General features: G+C 53.7%; 1 protein-coding gene across 1 annotated transcript; it reads left to right on the forward strand.

Moving 5' to 3' along the window:
• Window positions 1–800: 800 nt before the first annotated feature.
• On the forward strand, window positions 801–19,326 carry CHST12 (carbohydrate sulfotransferase 12). Its single transcript, XM_019637599.1, has 2 exons — window positions 801–975; window positions 17,570–19,326. The coding sequence occupies exon 2, from the start codon at window positions 17,651–17,653 to the stop codon at window positions 18,917–18,919; it is 1,269 nt and encodes a 422-aa protein (XP_019493144.1). The 5' UTR covers window positions 801–975; window positions 17,570–17,650; the 3' UTR covers window positions 18,920–19,326.
• The last annotated feature ends 1,084 nt before the right edge of the window (window positions 19,327–20,410 follow it).

A 20,410-nucleotide genomic window follows, 5' to 3' on the forward strand; every position in this document is an offset into this window, starting at 1 on the left:
TTGCGCTCTTCCCGGGCGAGGCAGATCAGTCGCCGGCTTCTGGACGGCCGCTCACTGCGGCTGCTGGCCGCTCACGCTGGCTGCTGGCCACACACGATAGCCCATGGCATCCCACTGCCACAGGGGCTGCAGCCTACGCTGTCGCCCGTGACTCACGGCAGCCCAGCTCCAGGTTGAGCTGTTGTTCAGCATCTTAGCTGTGGAGGGCAGTGTCACTGGCCCTCATATGTGGGATCCGAACCGGGGCCCTCTGGCGTCCCAAGCCAGCGCTTAACCAACGCGCCACTCGGCCGGCCCTCACCACAATTTTAAAAACCATTGGTACTAAGAACAATGATCACCAGTGCCTCCTGCTAATTGCTTCACAGGCATCATCTCACTTGGGCTCACTAGGTCCCTGCAAGATGATGGGCTCGGAAACAACCTCAGAGGGGCTCAGTCACTTGCCCAAGGTCGCACAGAGAGCCCTGGCTGGGGAGCAAGCAGTGGGTGCTCGCAAACGGGTCCGGTAGACAGCAGGCGCTGCCTAAATGTTGGTTAGCTGGACCGTATCTGCTGCAACGCTGCGCTGGCCTCCAACCGCTGGGCCGCCTGCCTGACAGCCGCGCGGGACGCTCCCTGCAGCTCCCCGCGCCCGGCCCGCTGGAGGCGGAGCCAACGCCAGGGCCCGCAGGACAGGATTGGCTTCTGGAAAAGGGGCGGGGCTCCCGATGGCCGGGGGCGGGCCCATCTCAGGTCGTAAATACGGCGCCACATGGCACTGGCTGGGGAGGGAGGGGCTGAGTGCTAAGTGCGCAGGCGCGTTGAGGACGGGCGCCCCTCGGCCTTCGTGGCCCCTCCGCCGGCCAAGACTTCTCGCGAGAAGAGGACCAGGAGGCAGGGCTCCCGAGCCGGGGGCGGGGGCGGGGCCGGCGGAGGGGCGGCCTCTGGAGGGTCCGCGGGTCGCGAGGCGGCGGCGGCGGTGGCGGCTGCGAGGTGAGGGGCGCGCGGGGCGAGGGGCGCGCGGGGTGGGAGCGCCTGCGCCCGGTGGCTCTCTGCTCTCTTAGACCGCGCGGCAGCTCTGGCGCGGCCCGGGCGGAACCCCCGCGCCGGCTGCTGTGTGACCTTGGCCCGGCTCGCACCCTCTCTGAGCCCCCGTCCTCATCGGGATGAGGGAGACCCTGGACGGCGCCTGGGGCGCCCGCCGCGGTGCCCACCCTCGGCCGGCTCGCCCCGCGGTGGGCTGGGCCCCGCCCGGTCTCTGTCACCCCGGCCCTGCTGAGGGACGGCAGCGGGTGGAGTGTCCCCCTGGCGCGCTTATCGGTTTCCTTCTTCGGCCGCGCGGGAGTCTGGAAGGAAAATCAGTCATTGTTCCGAGCGACAGCGATGCCGCAGTGATCACCAGAGTCCCTGCCTGGGGACCAGTGGGATGGACGCGCCCGGCACAGGCTCCTCCACCCAGCTCCTTGCAGAGGGAGCCCCCGCCCTCCGGTTCCGAGGCTCACCCAGACTGTGGGCTTTTCCCTGTCGCCCCAACTTGGCTTCCCGTCCTGCTGACCACAGAGCAGTAACTGCAGACCCAGCGGACACAGGGGGGTCGTGGCAGAGGATCACTCAAACGACTCCCTGCTCAGTTCTGCCTCTTGGGCGAAAGGAAGCCATGTATTAGTCCTAACAGTAGGACTTATATCTTCCAGTTGGGCTCCTGGCCACCGAGACATCACTGACAGACCGTTGGCTCAAGCTGAGGTTCCGTCTGGCACGGAGCACAACAAGCCATAGTGTGTCCGTGATTATTGAATTATTTATTTTATAATTCCACGCCGGGGAGACTCAGCAGACCCAGGGTGAATGAGAGTGTGGATTGTGGGCAGAGCGGATGCAAGTGCTTCCTGAAGGGTACTGTCCCCTGACGTGTGGGTGCAGGCGGAGGGCCGCTGGGAAACGGCTCAGCTGGTCCTCGCCGGCCCCCAGGCCAGGCACAGTTTCCTTAGCCCTTCTCTGTGCACATCTGGGGTTGGGAATGTGAATCCGGGCTGGTGCCTGGGTGAAAACGGAGAGAAAACAGGCACATAAGGAAAGTGTTAAGTAGCAGGACTACCGCGAGTTTACAGAGTGCCGGCATGGGTGTTTAATTCTGGTGCAGATTAGTTTACAGGACTTTGGGCTGATGTTTTCAGGCCAGCAGTACTCTTCACTCAGTGCACGCCTGGTTCATCGCTGTAACAAACAGTGAGTGTCTCATCCTTTGCAAGATGCCAGGCTGGGCTAGCTGCTGGCGGTGCGGTCACGTGGCTGTCACAGTGTGATTGGTGCTGTCCTGTAGGCGTTAACACGGTCCGGCCAGGCTTGTTTGTTTTTGGTGTTGGAGAGGTTTTCCATGGTGGAGACCATGTAGGAGTTGGGCATCGCGGGATGAACGAAGGGTGGGAGAACATCGCAGGAGGAGGCAGCAAGGCGTGCAGAGACGTGGGAGTGAATGGACGTTGGGGGACATAGAGTTCCCGTATTAGTTGTGGGATGGGGTTTGAGGACTGGGGTAGAAGCTGAGGCTGGAAAGAGGTTTCTGCCGGGGAAGGGAAGGGCCTTGGATGCTGTGCTAGGGCGTTTGGACTTTTATCCATCTGGCGAGGAGTCCAGGTTTTGGGTGGGATGTGATAGATCTGTGTTTCACTGGTGAGAAGCAGGATGGGTCCAGGGTATGGGGAGATGGAGACTGACCTGGGCACAGCCATATGGGGTGAGGGGCCAGGACAGTGGCCAGGGGAGTGGAGAGGGGTGTTGGGTTGAAAGAGGCTGGAGAATGTCAGTGGCGCTCTGTGGGTTGGGGGGAAAGGGAGAGGCGAAAGGAACCAAGATGTCTCACTCGGGTGACTGAAGGACAGAGCTGGTAGCTGCTATGAGGAACGCTGGAGCAGGTTTGCACAGGGAGGGGCAAACATACTGCTGATGTTCACACTTGTAGAATTTGCAGTATCTGTGGGCCATCCTGGATCGGATGTGCCCTTGGAGAGAGAGTGTCCAAGGACGCAATCCTGGGGAACTTCCGCTGGCGTGGAAGGGACAGATGGCAGAAGAGCAGCATATCGGTTGGCTGACACTGGTCATGCAGTATATAGTTGTTACCGCACATTCACCATGACTGTGGGTGATTCTCTTCTAGAAAGGTCTGAAGGCTGAAGTGCCGTTTGTGGGGAAGAGACTGGTTATTGATACTGCTGAGACAAATGCAGCTAGTTATTCGTTTCTTTTAAATCTTCAGTTTCGATTTTTTTAATTGCTTCTCTTTCTCTTCAGAAAGCACCTGTTAGTTTCACACCTACTTTTTGGGTCTGTGGCTGCAGCCAGGGTTGATGGTTCTCTGAACACTTGCGAGCAGATGGACCTAATGACAACTGACACAGTAATGAAATACTTCCTGCATTTAACCAAGGGGTGGGGAGTTTTTGTAACTGTTCAGAGGACCGGAAACAGCGCAGTTGAATGGGGCGAGAGAGTGCACCGCGGTAAGAACACCGGAAGGTGAAGCCAGTGGGGCCTGCTGGGCTCCCAGAGCGCCACCAGCTTGCTCTTTCCCTCCAGGCGGGAGAATGGAAGAGTGCAGAATGTGAGCAGCTAGCCCAGAGAAAATACCTAAAAATAGTGCCCTCAGGGGGTCCCCGGTCAGGAGGCCTGGCTGGCTCACTTGCTACCGAAGGTCAGACGTAATAACCCCCACCCAAGGTTCAAGGCTTCCAAGTTCTTTTAATCCCCCGCCCCGGAACTAGGAACAGATGACCAGAGACTAGGCAAGAAAGCCTCAGACTTGGAAAATGGGGACCATGGTCACACTTGGAGGAAGTGGAGGATGTGCAGGAGGAAGGGTGAAGAAGTGTGCACAGGGACGTAAGAGAAAATAGCGCGTGTTCGGCACAAGAACATCATGTACTTTGAAGAAACAAAGAACCCAAACCCAAACCGAGTGGCTCAGTTGGTTAAGAGCTCGCTCAAGACTGTGAGCTCTGAGCAACAGCAGTTCGAGTCCCAGCCCGAGCTGAGCAGCCGCTGAGCTGCCAACAGGTGGCAGGATGGCTCAGCTAATAAAAAAAAACAACAACAACAAACAAAGAACCCAAACGAAACCTCTTGGATATGAAAAACAAAATGGCAGAAACGAAAAACCCAGTTGGTGGGTGAAAGATAAAGCTGAGGAACTTAGGAAGGTGAACGGAAAAGCAGAGATGGAAAATGAGAGAGAAATGAAAATTAAGGGTCAGATCAGGAAGTTGACAGCTGAATAATAAGAGATTTTAGTAAGAGAGAAAATGGGGTGAAATCATCCACAAAATGGTGTAAGATAACTTCCTGGAACCCAAGCTTCTTGTGTGGAAGGGGCACCGAGTGGCCAGCAACGAGGATGAAACGCAGGGAGCCTCCACTTTCCTGCTCTGGCAGCTCCCAATTTGAATAGTTAGAGTCTGGGGAGCAAGTTAAGATAGAGAGGGACGCTGACTTTCCAACGGCGACTAGTGCGGGTTTCGGAAGCAAGGGATTTACTGGGAAGTGCCTCTGAAGCTGGCGATTCCAGAATTTGGAGAGGAGTGTTCAGATCACTCCGAGGCACGTTGTTGTGACATTTCAGCAGCCTGGGACAAAGAAGATTGCGCTAGCTTCTAGAGAAACAATAAAAACAGGCCACCAACAGGGCATCACAGGCTGACGCAGAATGGCCTGGGGACCTGTCTGCAGCAATATTGGAAGCTGGAAAACAAGAGAGCATGGTGTTCAGGATTCCAAAGGAAAATATTTTCAATCTTGAATCAGGCAAAGGAGGCTAGAATAAAGGTATTTTCAGACATGGTCCAAAAATTTGCCTCTCATGCCCTTTAATGAAGTGACTGGCAGGCGTGCTCTCCCAAAATGAGATGGTGATTCTAGAAAGACAGCTAGAGGGGACAGGGTTTTCCTCCAGAGAGAGGTGAAAGGAATCACTGGGTGAGATGGAGAGGCGAGGATGCCAGCGGGGCACCAGGCATGGACCAGGCATGCTGTGCCCTGAGCTAGCCAGAAGGCCCCTTGAGGAGATTTGAGGGGAAGATGAAATTGACCGGCACCAGAAGCACGAGAGCATCTGGAGAGGAGGTTCAGGTAGTCGGCAGAGTTGGGCTGGATTGGTAATAAGCCCAAGGAGAGCAAAGCAAATGAAAACCCAAGACTGTTATTAGTTCCAGGGAAAGTACACCGTGTGCCGGAAACAAAATGTAATGATGGGGTCCTGCCAGGCTCAGCTGTGAACAGCTTTAGACAGTGATGACGAGTTCTGCCAACATCGACTATTGCTCTAATTGGAACGATGACATGCCTTCTGTAGAAAGTGTGTGATGAGAGGACCCTGGTTGTGTACCAGGGTCCACAGGGGGACAGAGACTACGTGTCCCCACCTGCCAGAGCGGGACACCAGTAGGGGATGTCCAAACTGAACAGTCGGGCTGTCACTTACAGGTGGGAGGGAACCAGAAGATTCAGCTGAAAAGAATGAGGGAGAAAGATGGAGGTGGAGAACGGGCCGAGGGACAAGGGGCTGCTGTGTTTGTAGCGAACGCCCTCTGGAGACCAAGCTAATCCTGTAACACAAATGCATAACATGAATGGAAACACAAATAGAGCCGCACCAAACTTCCGACGCAGATGGAAGAAGAGGCCATCCACTTGCCTGCTTGTGCACCGCCTGGGCACTCAGCAGCCCTTGTGTATCAGAGTTCACTTGTCCTTGTTTCCTCTTCATTGTTGTCATTGTTACGGTTTCCTGTCCCCTGGCTGTGGTCACATGTCCGGAATTTGGCACTTTCTTTAGCTTTTTTTTTTTTCTTTTAACTTGTTATCAAGGGATTTTTAAACACTTCCAAAAGTAGAGAGAACAGTATTATGAATCCTTCTTTACCTGTTACCCAGTTCCCTGAATTATGAAATCAGGGCCAGTTGTGTTCCTCTGGTTTTTGTCGGGCACCCACTGTTTGTCAGGCACTATTCTAAGCCTCGAGCTACAGCTGCGATAGAAAGATCGGGTGCCTCCTAGTGCAGACAACGAGCAAATAAACCAGTGACTGTGCAGTGCTGGAGGTGACATAGGGGCTGGGAGGGACAGGGACGCCTCACTGATGAGGTGAGGCTGAGCAGAGACCAGGAGGAAGCTGGGACTGAGCCCGCTGCTCCGGCGGGAGTGGTCCAGGCAGAGGACGGTGAACGGCCAGGCGGTGGGAGCGTGGTCGGGGTAGATGAGGAACAGCAAGGCTCTTGTGGCCGGAGTGGGGCCAGTAAGAGGGAAGAAGGGAGAGGCGACAGCATGGGATCCCCGTCATAGAGGCTTGTCACAGCCCATTGGAAGGGCTGCAAATGGGAAGCCGTTTGGACTCTAATGATCGGAGGGCTTTGAGCCGAGACGTGACACGAACTGACTCTTAACAGGATGACCGTGGCTACCGGGCTGGGAATGCGTTGTAGGGGCCTGAGAGCAGAAGCTGGGTGGCCTGGTGGCGGCTGGAGGAAGCTCAGACCAGGGCGGGGGCAGAGGTGGGGCAGCAGAGGCCCTGGGTGACTTCTAAGGTGCGACCTCCTCCAGCAGCTTCCTACCGCATCCTTGTGAGAGTGTCGTTATTTCCCCTTGAAATCATTTCTTTGAATTCACTTAAGTCTGAGAAGTTATCGTTTGGATTCCAGAGTCAGATACCACACATCACATATTTGAGGAATATAGATTTCATAGACGTGACCTGGTCTTCTAAGAACGTGAGGTCTAGTTTGGGAGCGTGGGGCCGGTGTGTGTGCACTGTCATCCCACCTAAGTGTGAGATGCGACGGGGCCTTGGGGACCATTGTGAGTGGACAGCCATCTGTGCTGTGGCCCCAGCCCTGTGGGGAAGGTGTTCACGTCAAAGGCCACGTGTGGGCTCCACTTCCACTCATGTCTTCTGGGACGTCCATCACCTGTTCAGTCTCATCAATGTGACTTATTTATTGCTTATTTTTATTTGGAGACACTGCCGGATTATGTTTGCAGGGTTAACTGAATACAAGTGAAGTCGTTTTATAAGCTGGTAAACCATAGTGCTGGTGGAACCAAGTGGAAACCTGCTCGACAATGGAGGTTTTAATCCAGCACCAAAGCGTGGTGCCAGGCTGCACCCGCTGGGTGCAGGGTAAGTGCCACATCACCTACAGAAACTTTCCGAATCTCTGCCCGCTACAGTGATGGGAGCCACAGTGAAGTCTTTGCCTGATGTAGTGTGTGCAGAGCTGGAAAAGAGTCAGTAGTTTCTGGCCTTTTTGCCAGGAGCATAAATAAATAAAACTTGAAACACTCTTGGACTTCTTACTGCAGGTCATGTCACTCGTTTTAATGCTCAGAAGTTGGTTATTTGGACAAGAAGACATGAATTCTCTCAGAAACAAAGGTGATAAAAGTCCGAGTGTCGAGTAAAACCCAACCAGCTCTGCGTTAACGTGTACCGTGGAGCCGGTCACGTGCCCTGGTAGGGCGGGCAGCGCTGCAACCAGCTGCCTGCGTTCAGTACCTGCTCTGAACAGTTGTTAGCTGTGTAGGCTTGGGCACGTTACCTGGCATTTCTGTCCCAATCTCATCACAATTAGTGTGAGGATTAAATAAATTATTAGTATGTGTAAGGCCTTACAGCAGCACTTTTGAAAGCATGGTAGCTACTGTTGTTGTTATATAATAGTCTATTGAAAACATGCAGTCTCCTTTGACTGCTGGTAACTGGCTGTTGGTCAAAAACATGAGAATAATAAAAATTACATGTTATATTTAAATGATGCACATAGCTGAGGGCCTGATGGAAGGGTCAGGAAGGCCAGCGGTATAGTCTGGAGAAAGTGCCTTACAGTTTTACAGCAGTAGCTGATATTCTCTCGTTTTTGTACTCGGTGGCTCTGGTTAGCAGAGGGGCATCGGTGGTTCTGGTTTGGTCGATAAAGAATTGAAACGATCCTGGAGCTGCCTCAGAATTCCCGCCTGCTGCCCCCGGGCTCTGGCTGCTTGTGTGGCCCCCGAGACTGGTGTTTTTGTTCTGTGTTGTGGAGATGGTGAGAGCTATTATAGTTCACAGCTTCATGTTGAAGAGAAAAATTTTACCTTCTAGAGACCGAGTCAGTAAGACTGCTGACATTGTTTTCCTTGAAATCAAATGTATTGAGATATGATTTGCACACAGTAAAATGCACACATCTTAAGTGTGCAGCTCACCAAATATACACAAATGTGCCCCGTGTAACCGCCACTGCAGCCCGTACACCGGAACCTGCCACCCCGTTTCCTCCTGGCCCTGTGCAGTCTGTGAGTCCTGTCTCTCTTTTTGCCTTTTTAAGACTTCCTATTGGAGGAGTCACGTGGTGTGTTCTCTTTTGTGTCTGGGTCTTGTGCTCTGCGTGATCCCTGGGAGATTCACCCACGTCGTCGCGTGTACTGATGCGAGAGTTGTGTGCTCTCTTTTACTGCTGAGTGGCCTTCCACTGAATGAGCACATAGTTTGCTAGTTTGCTCACCTGCTGCTGGGCCTCTGGGTTGTCTGCAGGTTGTAGCTGTTCTGATTAAGCTGCAGAGAACATTCTTGTACAGCTCTCATTGGTGCGGACAACTGTTCCATTCACGGAGTGTCTTTGCTGTTGTGTCTAAAAGGCATCGCCATACCCAAGGCCATCTAGGTGTTCTCCTGCGTTATCCTCTGTGGTTTTGCATTTTACACATGGGCCGAGGCTCCACTCTGAGTTCATTTCTGTGAAGGGACTGAGGTCTGCCTGGACTCATCCTGTAGCACGTGGATGTCCAGTCGCTCAGCACCGTTTGCCGAAGAGACCATCTCTGCTCCATGGTGTCGCCTTTGCTCCTTTGTCAGAGAGCAGGCGGCTGTGGTTCGCAGGTCTGTTTCCAGGCTCTCGCCCCCCTGACCTGCTGCCTCCTCTCCCACCAGCACGGCGCTGCCCGATGCCTGCAGCTCTGTGGTGCGTCCTGAAGTCGGGTGGCGCCCGTCCCCCACGTCGTCCTTCTCCAGTATTGCATTGGCTCTCTTGCCTCTCCACACACACTTTAGAATAATGTGTGACCCGCCATCTGGGCAGCCTGTAGCTGTCAAGTTGACACATCAAGTTAACCAGCACATGCACTTGACCTTTCCTGTTGTAGCTGTCGGCTCTGCTATAACAGTGTGGAGTGCGCCTGTGCAGGTCTGAATGTGTGCCTGGCCGTGTGGCCCTCTTCCAGATCAGGATGACACACCTGAATGTCAGGGAGCTCAGCCCCCAGCCTGCTGCCACAGGCCACCCTGTCGTCCCCCTGATTTTTACCTGCTGTTGGTGTGAAGGCTCCTCCAGCCCGGCGGCCTTACGTGGGCAGCCAGCTGGGGGTCCTGCTTCCTGAGGCTGCAAAGATGGGCAACAGCCCCACCCTGAGCTAAGGGCCACAGTGCTTTGGTTCAAACGGAACCTAATTCTTTTGTCAGCTGCATCTCTGAGGGCATTTGACAAAACCCTGGTAGAAAACTAGCCCCCCAAAGAGGCAGCTTCTGGATGCGGCTCTGTCAGTCCTCTTGCCAGAGGCAGAAGCCTGAGACTGATGTGCTCAGGCTGACGGTCAACCATTTCTTATGTGAAACCTCTGTGCTCTGCGTTTCCAAACGTGTAGGGCTTCTTATCGACTGCTTTTGAAATAGTGGGAGATTCATGCCTGCAAATCATGCCCTGATTCTTTGAATGAAAAGTGCTTGTATGAGGTCATTGTGTTCCCCGAAGCGTGGCTTCAGTTCTCACCCAGTTCTTCTCACCTGGCTCTCCACTGCCTTCTCCCACCCCAGGAGGCAGCGAAGTGTTGCCCCGAGTGTCCCCTCTAAAAAGGAAACCGTGCTGGCTGTGCTATCTGGTCGTCCTTCTCTCTTTTCATCTCTTTGCAGTTCTGAGAAACTGAACTTAGGATCCACGCATGTTTTCAAGCAGCCACAGTCCTTCCCTTTCAAAGGACTGCTCTCACAGGCCATTGAGCACACTAGCCTCTTGTTTCCACAACTGCTGTTTATGTGGTGTGTTTGAGGTTAGAAATGACAACACAAAGGGCCACCCTTGTTCTTTGATGTTAAAAATGAGCATGGCCTCAGCCTCGACGCCAAGTGCTGCCTCAGCTCAGCGCTTAGGTGCCCGGCACCTTGGTATGGAAAGGCATGGAAGGGCTGCACCGACGCACACTGATCCCACGGCCGGACCCCTGGTTGAGACCAGGCTTCCAGGACAGCCTCCTGCGGAGTAACAGGACACACGGACTGTGGGCCGTCCTGAGGGGTACACCTGTCCTGTTTGCATGCACCCGCCCCCCATACGTTTTTGGAACTGTAACGTTTGTGTTAGAAGGTGCAGGTCATCCGCCTGTGGAGCTTTCGCTCAGCTGTCAGCAGCAGGCTCCACGTGTAGCCTGTTACAGTCTCTACCAGAGTAAGGCCTTGATTTAGTTTTTAAACACTGACCTGCGTTTTGCTTCTGTTCAGTATCTGTTGGGAATTCCTCGAAATCCTCTGTTACAGCTCCAATTCATCCCCCCCCCTTTTTTTTTAACCATAAAAAACACATAAAATACACCATTTTAAAGTGTCCAATCAGTGGCATTAGGGACATTAACACTGTTGTGTAGCCGTCACTACCGTCCGTCTCCAGAACTTTCCATCTTCCTAAACTGACACTGCATCCCCATTAATCACTAACTGCCACCCCCCGTCCCCCAGCCCCTGACACCCACCACCTACTTCCTGTCTCTGTGCATTTTACTCCAGGGACCTCGTATGAGTGGCATCACACAGTATTTGTCCTTTAGTGTCTGGCTTACTTCACGCAGCACAGGGTCCTCAGGGTCCATCCATGTTTAACGTGTCAGAATTTCCTTCCTTTTTAAGGTTGAATGATACTCCATTTTATGTACCTCCCCATTTTGTTTATTTATTCTCCAGTGGACACCTGGGTTGCTTCCATGTTTTGGCTATGGTGGACAGCGCTGCTGTGAACTTGGGTGCAGGTATCTCTTGGAGACCCCACTTTCAATTCTGTTGGGCATAGACTCACAAGGGGAATCGCTGGGTCCCATGGTGGTTCTGATTATCTGAGGACCCTCCGAGCTGCTTCTCACAGTAGCCTCCGTTTCACATCCCATGAACAGTGCACAAGGGCTCCAGTTTGTCCACGTCCTCACCAATCCTCGTTCTTTCCTGTTTTGACGCAGAGGAATCATCGTCACAGGCGCTGTGACAGCTCACTGTGGTTTTGATCTCAGTCCCCTAGTGATCAGTGACGCTGAGCGTCTTTCCATGTGCTTCTTGGCCATTTGTGTATCTTTGGAAAAACGTCTGTTCCTGAATCAGGTTAATTTTTTTTTCTTGTTGAGTGTTATGAGTTCTTTCTATGTTCTGGATATTAATCCCTTATTAGACATATGATTTGCAAACATTCTCTCCCATTTGTGGGAGCATTTTGACTATGTTGATGGTGTCTTTTGATGCACAAAAAAATTTTACTTGCATGAAATCCAATTTGTCAGATTTTTGTTGTTGTTGATGCCTTAATATTTTATTGTTGTGTATCTTCTTTAAAAGGATTTTTTTTTCTGATACTAGGAAATAATATGCGCAATGTAAATAAAACACATTTAAATACAGGAAACCATATATAAAGGAGTAAGTCAGAATCCCCCAAATGCCCACTATCCAGGGGTATTTACTGACACTTGGAGCTGAGCCCTCTCCCCGCCGTGTGGAGTCTGTGCTCAGCAAATGACTGGATAATAACCTGGTAATGTCCCCTGAAACTGCTCACAGGGAGGACTGCACCGTTCACGCTGTGTGCTCTAGTCTGTGTGATGTAAGTTATGAGTCTCATTATAAATTAGTTAATTTAATTGCTGTTTAAAAAACAGATCCTTTGCGCTGATGAGGAAAGAGGCGAGGGAGGGCACATGCCTGACCTGTTGCTGGCCTGGGCAAGGGAGTGATGGTGGGACCTGAACGTGGGCCCCCGATTCCACACCTGAGCGCTTGGCCATGCCCCGTCCTACTAAGTAGGTCACCCATTAAGAACCAAACTGTAGGGCCGGCCGAGTGGCTCATGGGTTAAGAGTGGGCTTGGGACGCCAGCTCTGAGCAGCAGGGCTGCGGTTCGGATCCCTCATTAGGTCCAGTGACACTGTGCCCTCTACAGCTAAGATGCTGAACAATAGCTCGACTTGGAGCTGGGCTGCCGTGAGCTGCTGGCGACAGCGTGGGCTGCAGTGGGTCTGGCTGGCAGCTGGCATGGGCTTTTGTGAACTGCCAAGAGCTGCCGTGAGCAGCTGTCCAATGGCCAGCGAGTGACTGCCTTACCCGGGAAGAGCGCAATGATAATACCAACATGGGCCAGTGAAGCGACATCCTCCACAACTAGACTGAATAACCGGGGGACAGCAACTTGTCTGTTCCCCTTCCCTGATTCCCCAACGCTGTTCCCTCCCCCAATTCCCCCAATAAAATCTTTAAAAGTAAAAAAGAACCAAACTGTAAATGTATTAAAGACCAAAAGATTATAATGTTTAGTGCTAATACACCAAATAAGGAAACCATTAGAGCAACTTTAATTTGAGTTAAACGTCTTGTTGAAAGAAGACGCTTTCTTTGAACTTGAGACACTGGGGACGGTTGCAGAAACGTACAGCAAGTCTGTTGTGCCCCGCCGGGCGCAGGGCGGCTGTAGGGCTGGTTCCCGCTGACTTCAGCGCTGAGGGACCCATCTGGCTGTTAGGTCCTGTTTGCCTCAAGGACCAGGGCCTTTGTGTCCTTTGGGTCAGAGAAGCCAGGAAACCCTTGCCTGTTTGTGACAGACACAGATGTCATCGTCTGAACTTCCAAGGAAGTGTCATCTTTCCAGGCCCCTCTGTTGATCAGATGGAGCTCTGAGTAAGAAGAAACCTGCACTGATTTATAATGACAGCGAACGATCAGAATTGCTGGAGCGAGGGCCGGCCGAGTGGCGCGATGGTTAAGAACTCGCTTGGGATGCCAGAGGGCCCCGGTTCGGATCCCACATCTGAGGGCCAGTGACACTGCCCTCCACAGCTAAGATGCTGAACGACAGCTCAGCCTGGAGCTGGGCTGCCATGAGTCGCCGGCGACGGCGTAGGCTGCAGCCCTTGTGGAAGTGGGTTGCCATGGGCTACCGTATGTAGCCAGCAGCCAGCGTGAGCGGCCAGCAGCCAGCGTGAGCGGCCAGCAGCCAGCGTGAGCGGCCGTCCAGAAGCCGGCGACTGATCTGCCTCGCCAGAGAAGAGCGCAATGATGGTGCCAACTTGGGCCAGTGAAGCAACATCCTCCACAACTAGACTGAAGAACAAAACGACAGCAACTTGTCTGTTCCCCTTCCCCCAATTCCCCAGCACTGTTTCCTTTCTCCCAACAACAATAAAATCTTAAAAAAAAAAAAAAAAAAAAGAATTGCTGGAGCGGTCAGGAGTGCGGGGGTAGAAGGTTCGAAGGGGCACGAGTGAGTCTGGAAGGTGATGGGGTGTTCACTCTGTGATTGTGGTGATGGGGTCCCGGTGCAAACAACATCAAACTCAGCAAATTGTGCATTTTAAATCAGACAGTTTGTTGTCAGTTTGCCTCCATAAAGCTGTTTAGGAGAGAGAGTACTTGTAACAGTCAGAAGGCTGTGGGAGTGTGTGGGGAGTCCGACTTGAATTCCGATGTCGACTGGACATCTCTGAGCCTCAGTTTCCTCAGCTGTCCCCAAGGTTGTGGGTGAGGACATGAAGAAGTAACGGACCTGTGTAAACTGCTCATCGTATGCATGGCACATGCTAAGAGCTCGTTAAATGGCAGCTGCTACTGAAAAGATATTATCAGTATATATATTGTGATTGTCCTCAAAATATTTGACCATGTCTTTTCCTTACAATTAAACTAAATCTTTTCGAACTCTCAGTAAAGAGGGTCAGAGTCTTTAGAAAAGGTGTGGGCACTGGCGTTTGTTAATGTGCACGTTAATGTGCACGTGCTCCTCCTTGACTGAAAAATAAGCAAAGGTACTAGGCTGTCGGGCCGGCAAATCACTTGTCTGGTTCTTAGCATTTCCCGCTGTGTGGAGGACGGCACAGTTCTTGGTTTGTGGCTTGTGCCGGGGTCCTCCGAGGTGACTCTGTGACTCTACTCATCTTCACACTGCTCGTTAGTCTCGATCTTAAAATTCAAAACCAATCTCTCAAATCGTTTGACATTTTAAGTTATATTTTTTTCCTTTTTTAAAAAAATATGGTTTTACCTTCATGTCAAGAAACTTCACTGACACTAATCCTTGAGAAGGGATAGTCTTGAAAATGTTAATGACATGGGTACTTATGATCTAATTTTAAAAATAAGCTGGAAAATTGTGTGATTATAACCATTAAAAGGATATTAAAAGTGGTGCAATGTTCCTTGTTCTTATTCCACTCACACCCACGACACACTCAAAGGGAAGCAGTCACACTGCCAGCAGCAGTTGTGTAAGAGACAGGCAGGCTAGTCCACCTCTGATCCCAGTGGTTTCATGGTTTTCGTAATGCAGTTAGCTGCTTCCTAATGTAGAACCAGTATACAGTGTGACGCAGAGTACACACAAAGCTGTGCGTCTCCAGCACGTGGCTGGCTGTGCGGAGTGAGCCCCTGCCCAGGGGGTAATGGGAAAAGGCACATTGCTGCTTTTGCTCACCTCATCCCTTCTTGCTTTGTATCCAACTCGGAAGTCTCCCTGTGTCCCGTGCAGGTGGTTCATTTTGACCTACGTGGACAGCTTAACATTTATCCCCATTTCAATGTCAAGCTCTTGTTTTCAGCCCATCTTACCAACCTGTCGTTCATCTTTCTGAATCCAGATTCCAGTCTCAGTTGGTGGCAGGGTGGGTCAGATACCGAGCTGGTGGCCTGGGGATTGGACCCTGTGGGACGAAGGGCCTAACAGACGACAGTGCTGAGTCACACCCTGGCTGGGGGTCTCGCAGGCACTGTGGGCACGTCAACCCCAGCAGGTGACCTCTTTTGATTACCATTTGCATGGCTAATATTTTCCATCCTGGGAGCAGGCAGGAAGCAGTGTCCACTAATCCCACCTCCTACCACTTCAGTCCATGCCAGTGGGGCTGGGTGGGCTTGGGGTGGAGGCTGAGCTCCCCACTAGACCCTGGCAGGGGAAGCAGAGCACCTGCCACCTGCGTCCCTGGGCCTGGGGATGGGAGGTCAGCCCCCAGCTCAGTACCACGGACACCTCTCATTGGGGTGGAGTGTCTGCCACGTGGGGGCTGGGAGCTCAGATGCCTGCCCTGCCAACAGCACCTTGTGCCTGATGGGGGCCCACAGTGTGCTGCCCACTTCTGTGGAGCAGGGGGTGAGGTGGAAGATGAGCTCCCTCTCAGCCCTGCTGACACGGGGTGGGGTGGTTTTCCGCTGGTGTTTGGCTGAAGTAGAATGGGTGTTGCCAAAAAGATGTTTCTGTTGTTAGGTCACTGCGAAGTTAGGAACAGTTCCCAAGACCTCTCTCACTTCTGATGCCAACAGAAAGTGTGGGGGCGGTTCCCCAGACCACACTCATGTTGGATCATTTGCCCAAAGGACTCCGAGCTCATTGAGCTGTCATACTCATAGCTATGTTCATTACAGCAAAGGATTCAGATTGCAGTCAGCCAAAGGCGGCACCTCGTGGGGCAGGCTCCAGGACGGCTCCCGCACGGAGCTTCCAGGGGTCCCCTGCTAGTGGAGGCGTGGACAGTGCTGGCTCCTCCCAGCATTGGTATGTGACATCACACACGGAGTAGTGCCCACCAGGGAAGTCCTCCCAGCCTCGGCGTCCAGTCTTTACTGGCGTTTCGTCACATTGACCCCCCACGTCACCCCCGACATGGCTAACCATAGTCTCTAACCCCTCAGGTACTGTGTGACCTAAAGCCCCCACCCTGAATCACATGGTTAGACTGTGTGGTGTGGCCAAGGCCCCAGATCAACAGAGATGCTCTTATCAGGCAGGACATTCCAAGGGCCCAGAGATCCCCTCCCGGCAGCCAGTGGCAGGGCAGACCTCCCTGGACAAGGACACAGCCACCCCTTCCAACCCTTGGCTGGACTCTTCTTGGGAGCGGGCTTTTTAGGCTGTGCTGCTGGCTGCGCACCACCCTGTCCAGGAAGTGGGGGAGACAAGAAGGAACCCCGCAAACTCACCACTCCAGAAGTCCCCAAGTCCCTAAACTGTCCTACTGTCAGAGTCTTCCTATGCGTGTTGATTGCATTATGTCTGTAGTTTTTGAAGTTGTAAGAGGGCGGATCTGGGAGCAACGGGGCTGCTCCATTGGCTGGAACCAGGACTGTAACCAGGTGAGGCATCGTAGGTGTTGCCTGGCATCTAATCTCTGAGCCAGCATCCCCAGCCGGGGTTACCTACAACTTCATCAGTATCCTTCAAGCCAAGCAATGATCAGACACTCGTCTTCTTCCTTGTTATGTCCCTAGCTCTTAGAAAGTCCCTGGGACAGACCTGGGGCTCAGAACACCTGTTGAGCATGACCGGGCCAAGGCTGCAGTCCTCTGGCTTTTCTGGCATTGACATTGACTGTTGGTCGATGACAGCCTTTAGTGGAAGTTGTAAAGCAGGGACAGATCCATCATCATCTGCCTGCACTTCTCCACACACAAGGTTTGCCCACCCACCCCACGAGCTGGCGAGGCCTGCTAGTCGGCTCTGCCTGTGGACCGAGGGTGCGCACACCCGCTGAGGTTCGCAGCCGTCACTCTGCACCTGTCCCCCTTTCGCTTGCTCTCCTTTTGTTTTTGACGATCAGGCCACCTTTCCCCATCTCAATCGTGGATCTGCTGCTGTTTGGACCCTCCTCGGGGATGACTGACGGCGCTGCTAGAACCCGGAAGGCTCTCACCTGGGCCCACGTTCAGCAGCCTGGTGGGTGGACCTGTACCGTGTCCCCACTGACCTCGGGCTTCAGGCCCCTGCTAAGCCGGTGTGTGCTCTGCCCTTCCCAGATAGAGGGGCAGGGACAGTGCACAGCACATGTCAGCCACATGCTGATTTGGATTAAGTGTACATGGCAAAAGGGGTAATTTTTTTTGCAGGGATGGGGCGTCTTTAACACTTTTCTACACTGTAGCTCGTATGAAGCTTGAACCTTCTTGTTACCGTGTTTTTGTTTCACCGTCCAGCCTCTCATCCTGGGTGCCTCCTCTTCGCTGGGTCCTGCATTCCCGCCCAGTGATGGGTCTGTCAGGCCCCCCCGTCTTTTCAGTGCAGTGATAAAGGACCTCCAGTCACCTCGTCAGTCACACGTGGCCTTTCGGGCCGTTGTAAGCAGCATTAGTCACATTACAAGGAGAAGATGACGGTCCTGATGGGGCAGCCTAACCAGACTCACCGGGTGGAGGATGGAGGGGGAGGGAGACCGCCAGCCACGTGGAGGCAGGCTCTGAGGGGCACAGCCACGGTCCCATCAGGGTCTGAGACGGCGAGCGAAAGCCTCCCGGGGCGGGGCCCTCATCTGTAACTTAGCTGTTCATTGCCTTTCCAGGTTCCTGGGCAGTGTCCGGTCTCTACATGAAGCTGCAGTGAAAGGACCCCGGCGACAGGGCCCCGCCCGCCCAGGGACAGGATGACCAAGACGCGGCTCTTCCGCCTGTGGCTGGTGCTGGGCTCGGTGTTCATGATCCTTCTGATCATCGTGTACTGGGACAACGTGGGCACCGCCCACTTCTACCTGCACACGTCCTTCTCCAGGCCACACCCCCTGGAGCCCCGCCCCACCCCCGCGCAGGGGGCGGGGCGCGAGCTGGCGTCCGAGGTCGGGGAGCTTTTGGAGACGCTGCTGGGCACCGGCACCAAGCAGGTGGCCGCCGTCTCCGGGAAGAAGACGGAGGCGCCCCCGCCGCCGCCGCCGGCCTCCGGCAGGTCTGCGCTCAGCAACATGGAGGAGCGCGTGAGGGGCTACGACTGGTCCACGCACGACGCCCAGCAGAGCCCGGACCCCGACGGGCGGCAGGCGGAGCGCAGGAGCGTGCTGCGCGACCTCTGCGCCAACGCCAGCTTCGTGTTCCCCACCAAGGAGCGCTCCTTCGACGACATCCCCAACTACGAGCTGAACCACCTCATCGTGGACGACCGCCACGGCGTCATCTACTGCTACGTGCCCAAGGTGGCCTGCACCAACTGGAAGCGCGTGATGATCGTGCTGAGCGAGAGCCTGCTGGACCAGGGCGCCCCCTACCGCGACCCGCTGGACATCCCCCGCGAGTACGTGCACAACTCCAGCACCCACCTGACCTTCAACAAGTTCTGGCGGCGCTACGGCAGGTTCTCGCGCCACCTCATGAAGGTCAAGCTGAAGAAGTACACCAAGTTCCTGTTCGTGCGCGACCCCTTCGTGCGCCTCATCTCCGCCTTCCGCAGCAAGTTCGAGCTGGAGAACGAGGAGTTCTACCGGAAGTTCGCCGTCCCCATGCTCAGGATGTACTCCAACCACAGCAGCCTGCCCGCGTCCGTGCGCGAGGCCTTCAGCGCCGGCCTCAAGGTGTCCTTCAGCAACTTCATCCAGTACCTGCTGGACCCCCACACCGAGAAGCTGGCGCCCTTCAACGAGCACTGGAGGCAGGTGCACCGCCTCTGCCACCCCTGCCAGATAGACTACGACTTCGTGGGCAAGCTGGAGACCCTGGACCAGGACGCCGCCCAGCTGCTCAGGCTCCTGAAGGTGGACAAGCTGCTGCACTTCCCCCCGAGCTACCGGAACAGAACTGCCAGCAGCTGGGAGGAGGACTGGTTTGCCAAAATCCCCCTGGCCTGGAGGCGGCAGCTTTACAAGCTCTACGAAGCCGACTTTGTTCTCTTCGGCTACCCCAAGCCCGAAAACCTCCTCAGGGACTGAAGGCCTTAGGGGAACAATGCGATCACCAAAAAACAAAAACACATGTGCTTGGATTGTTCCTTTAAAACTCGCTGCAGGGTCTGCTGCGCCACCGCCATCTTCCGAGGATGGAGCCATGGGTTGCCACATATATTTTTTTATGGCCTCGCTTCCCTCCCAGTTTAACACAGGGCAGAATTCCACAACGCTCCCTTGGACGAGGCAGCTGAAAACCCTGGGACTGACCACACCCACACTCCAGTTTTTACAATTACCTACGATTTTGCAATCTAGACTTATTGTTTACTCCACTGCCTGTATGCATTGAGTACTGTGTTAATATTGTTTTTTAAGATTAATATATTTCAGATATTTAATACGAGAAGGGGAGGCGGGAATGGTGGAGTAAAGGTCTCATCTGCTCCTTCTGCCTGGTCTTGTGGTTATTCTGGTGGAGCGAGAACAGCAAAAAGTATAGGGCTCTGCGTGCTGTGACGGCTGGCGGTTAGACTCGGAAACTTGCCTCAGGGAGGGCCTTTTCATGGTTGTCTTCAGCCAAAAGGAGGAACCTCAAATTGAAATCAGACCTGACCTGTATTTGTAAAAGCGTAGCAGACAAATCCTTCCAAAGCGAGCACTCGTTTATTTGGGGATATAGCAGAAAAGTGAAAGTGGTTAATAGGGTTTTATGTTTGAGCTGGAGCCAAAGGTAAGCCGTGCTTCGAGGTCACGGTTGCAGAGGTAGGATTCCAAGTCCAGCGGTTCGTTTTCGTTTCTAAATCGTGGGCATAGGACTTGGAGTGGCGGGGATGGTGTGGGTAGGAGTCTGTGCCTCCGGCACGTTCCGCCGCCAGCAAGGCGAGGCTCCACATGGTTTTCATTGCGGGCCTGGCTGGTTGGGTTCAGCTCCGGGGACGTTCACCCTTGAGGACATCTCTGACACTGGGATCAATGGTCCTGACTTGGTAACGCCGTCTGCTAGTCCAGCAAGGCTCTTTCTGAACACCTGGTTCAAATTCCTTTGCAGTTTTTGCTGTGAACGTGTAATTGGTGAGAAGTGTGCAGTCATTTCGTGGTGTTTGGGCCTCCCATGAGCCCATCTGTAGTGTTGGGTCCTCGACGCCCACTCCCTGAGGAGCTGGCGGCGGGCTTAGAAGCCCTCCGCTCGGGTCTCCTCGGTGTGTGGTGTTCTTGCCCTTGCCACCTTGTCTGAGCCTGTGGCCTCTGGGTGTGAGGTGAGCAGCTCACTTTACAGACTCAGGGCTCTGCGGTGTTAGAAACCACCTGCCTCCTTTTGAAGTTCCCCCCTTTTTTATTGGGGAACAGTGTCTTTTTCCAGGACCCATCAGCTCCAAGTCAAATAATTGTTTCAAATAGTTGTGGAGGGTGCAGCCCAGTGGCCCATGCAGGGATCAAACCAGCAACCTTGGTGGTATGAGCACTGCACTCTAACCAACTGAGCTGACCAGGCACCCCAAAACCCCCTTCTTTTTATAAAACTGTCGCAGCAGA

Source organism: Hipposideros armiger, unplaced genomic scaffold (assembly GCF_001890085.2).
Source record: "Hipposideros armiger isolate ML-2016 unplaced genomic scaffold, ASM189008v1 scaffold_33, whole genome shotgun sequence".
Classification (NCBI taxonomy): Eukaryota; Metazoa; Chordata; class Mammalia; order Chiroptera; family Hipposideridae; genus Hipposideros; species Hipposideros armiger.

Bases quoted from the DNA above. Each gene is read 5' to 3' on its own strand.
- CHST12 (XM_019637599.1), top strand. From the start codon at position 17,651: ATGACCAAGACGCGGCTCTTCCGCCTGTGGCTGGTGCTGGGCTCGGTG.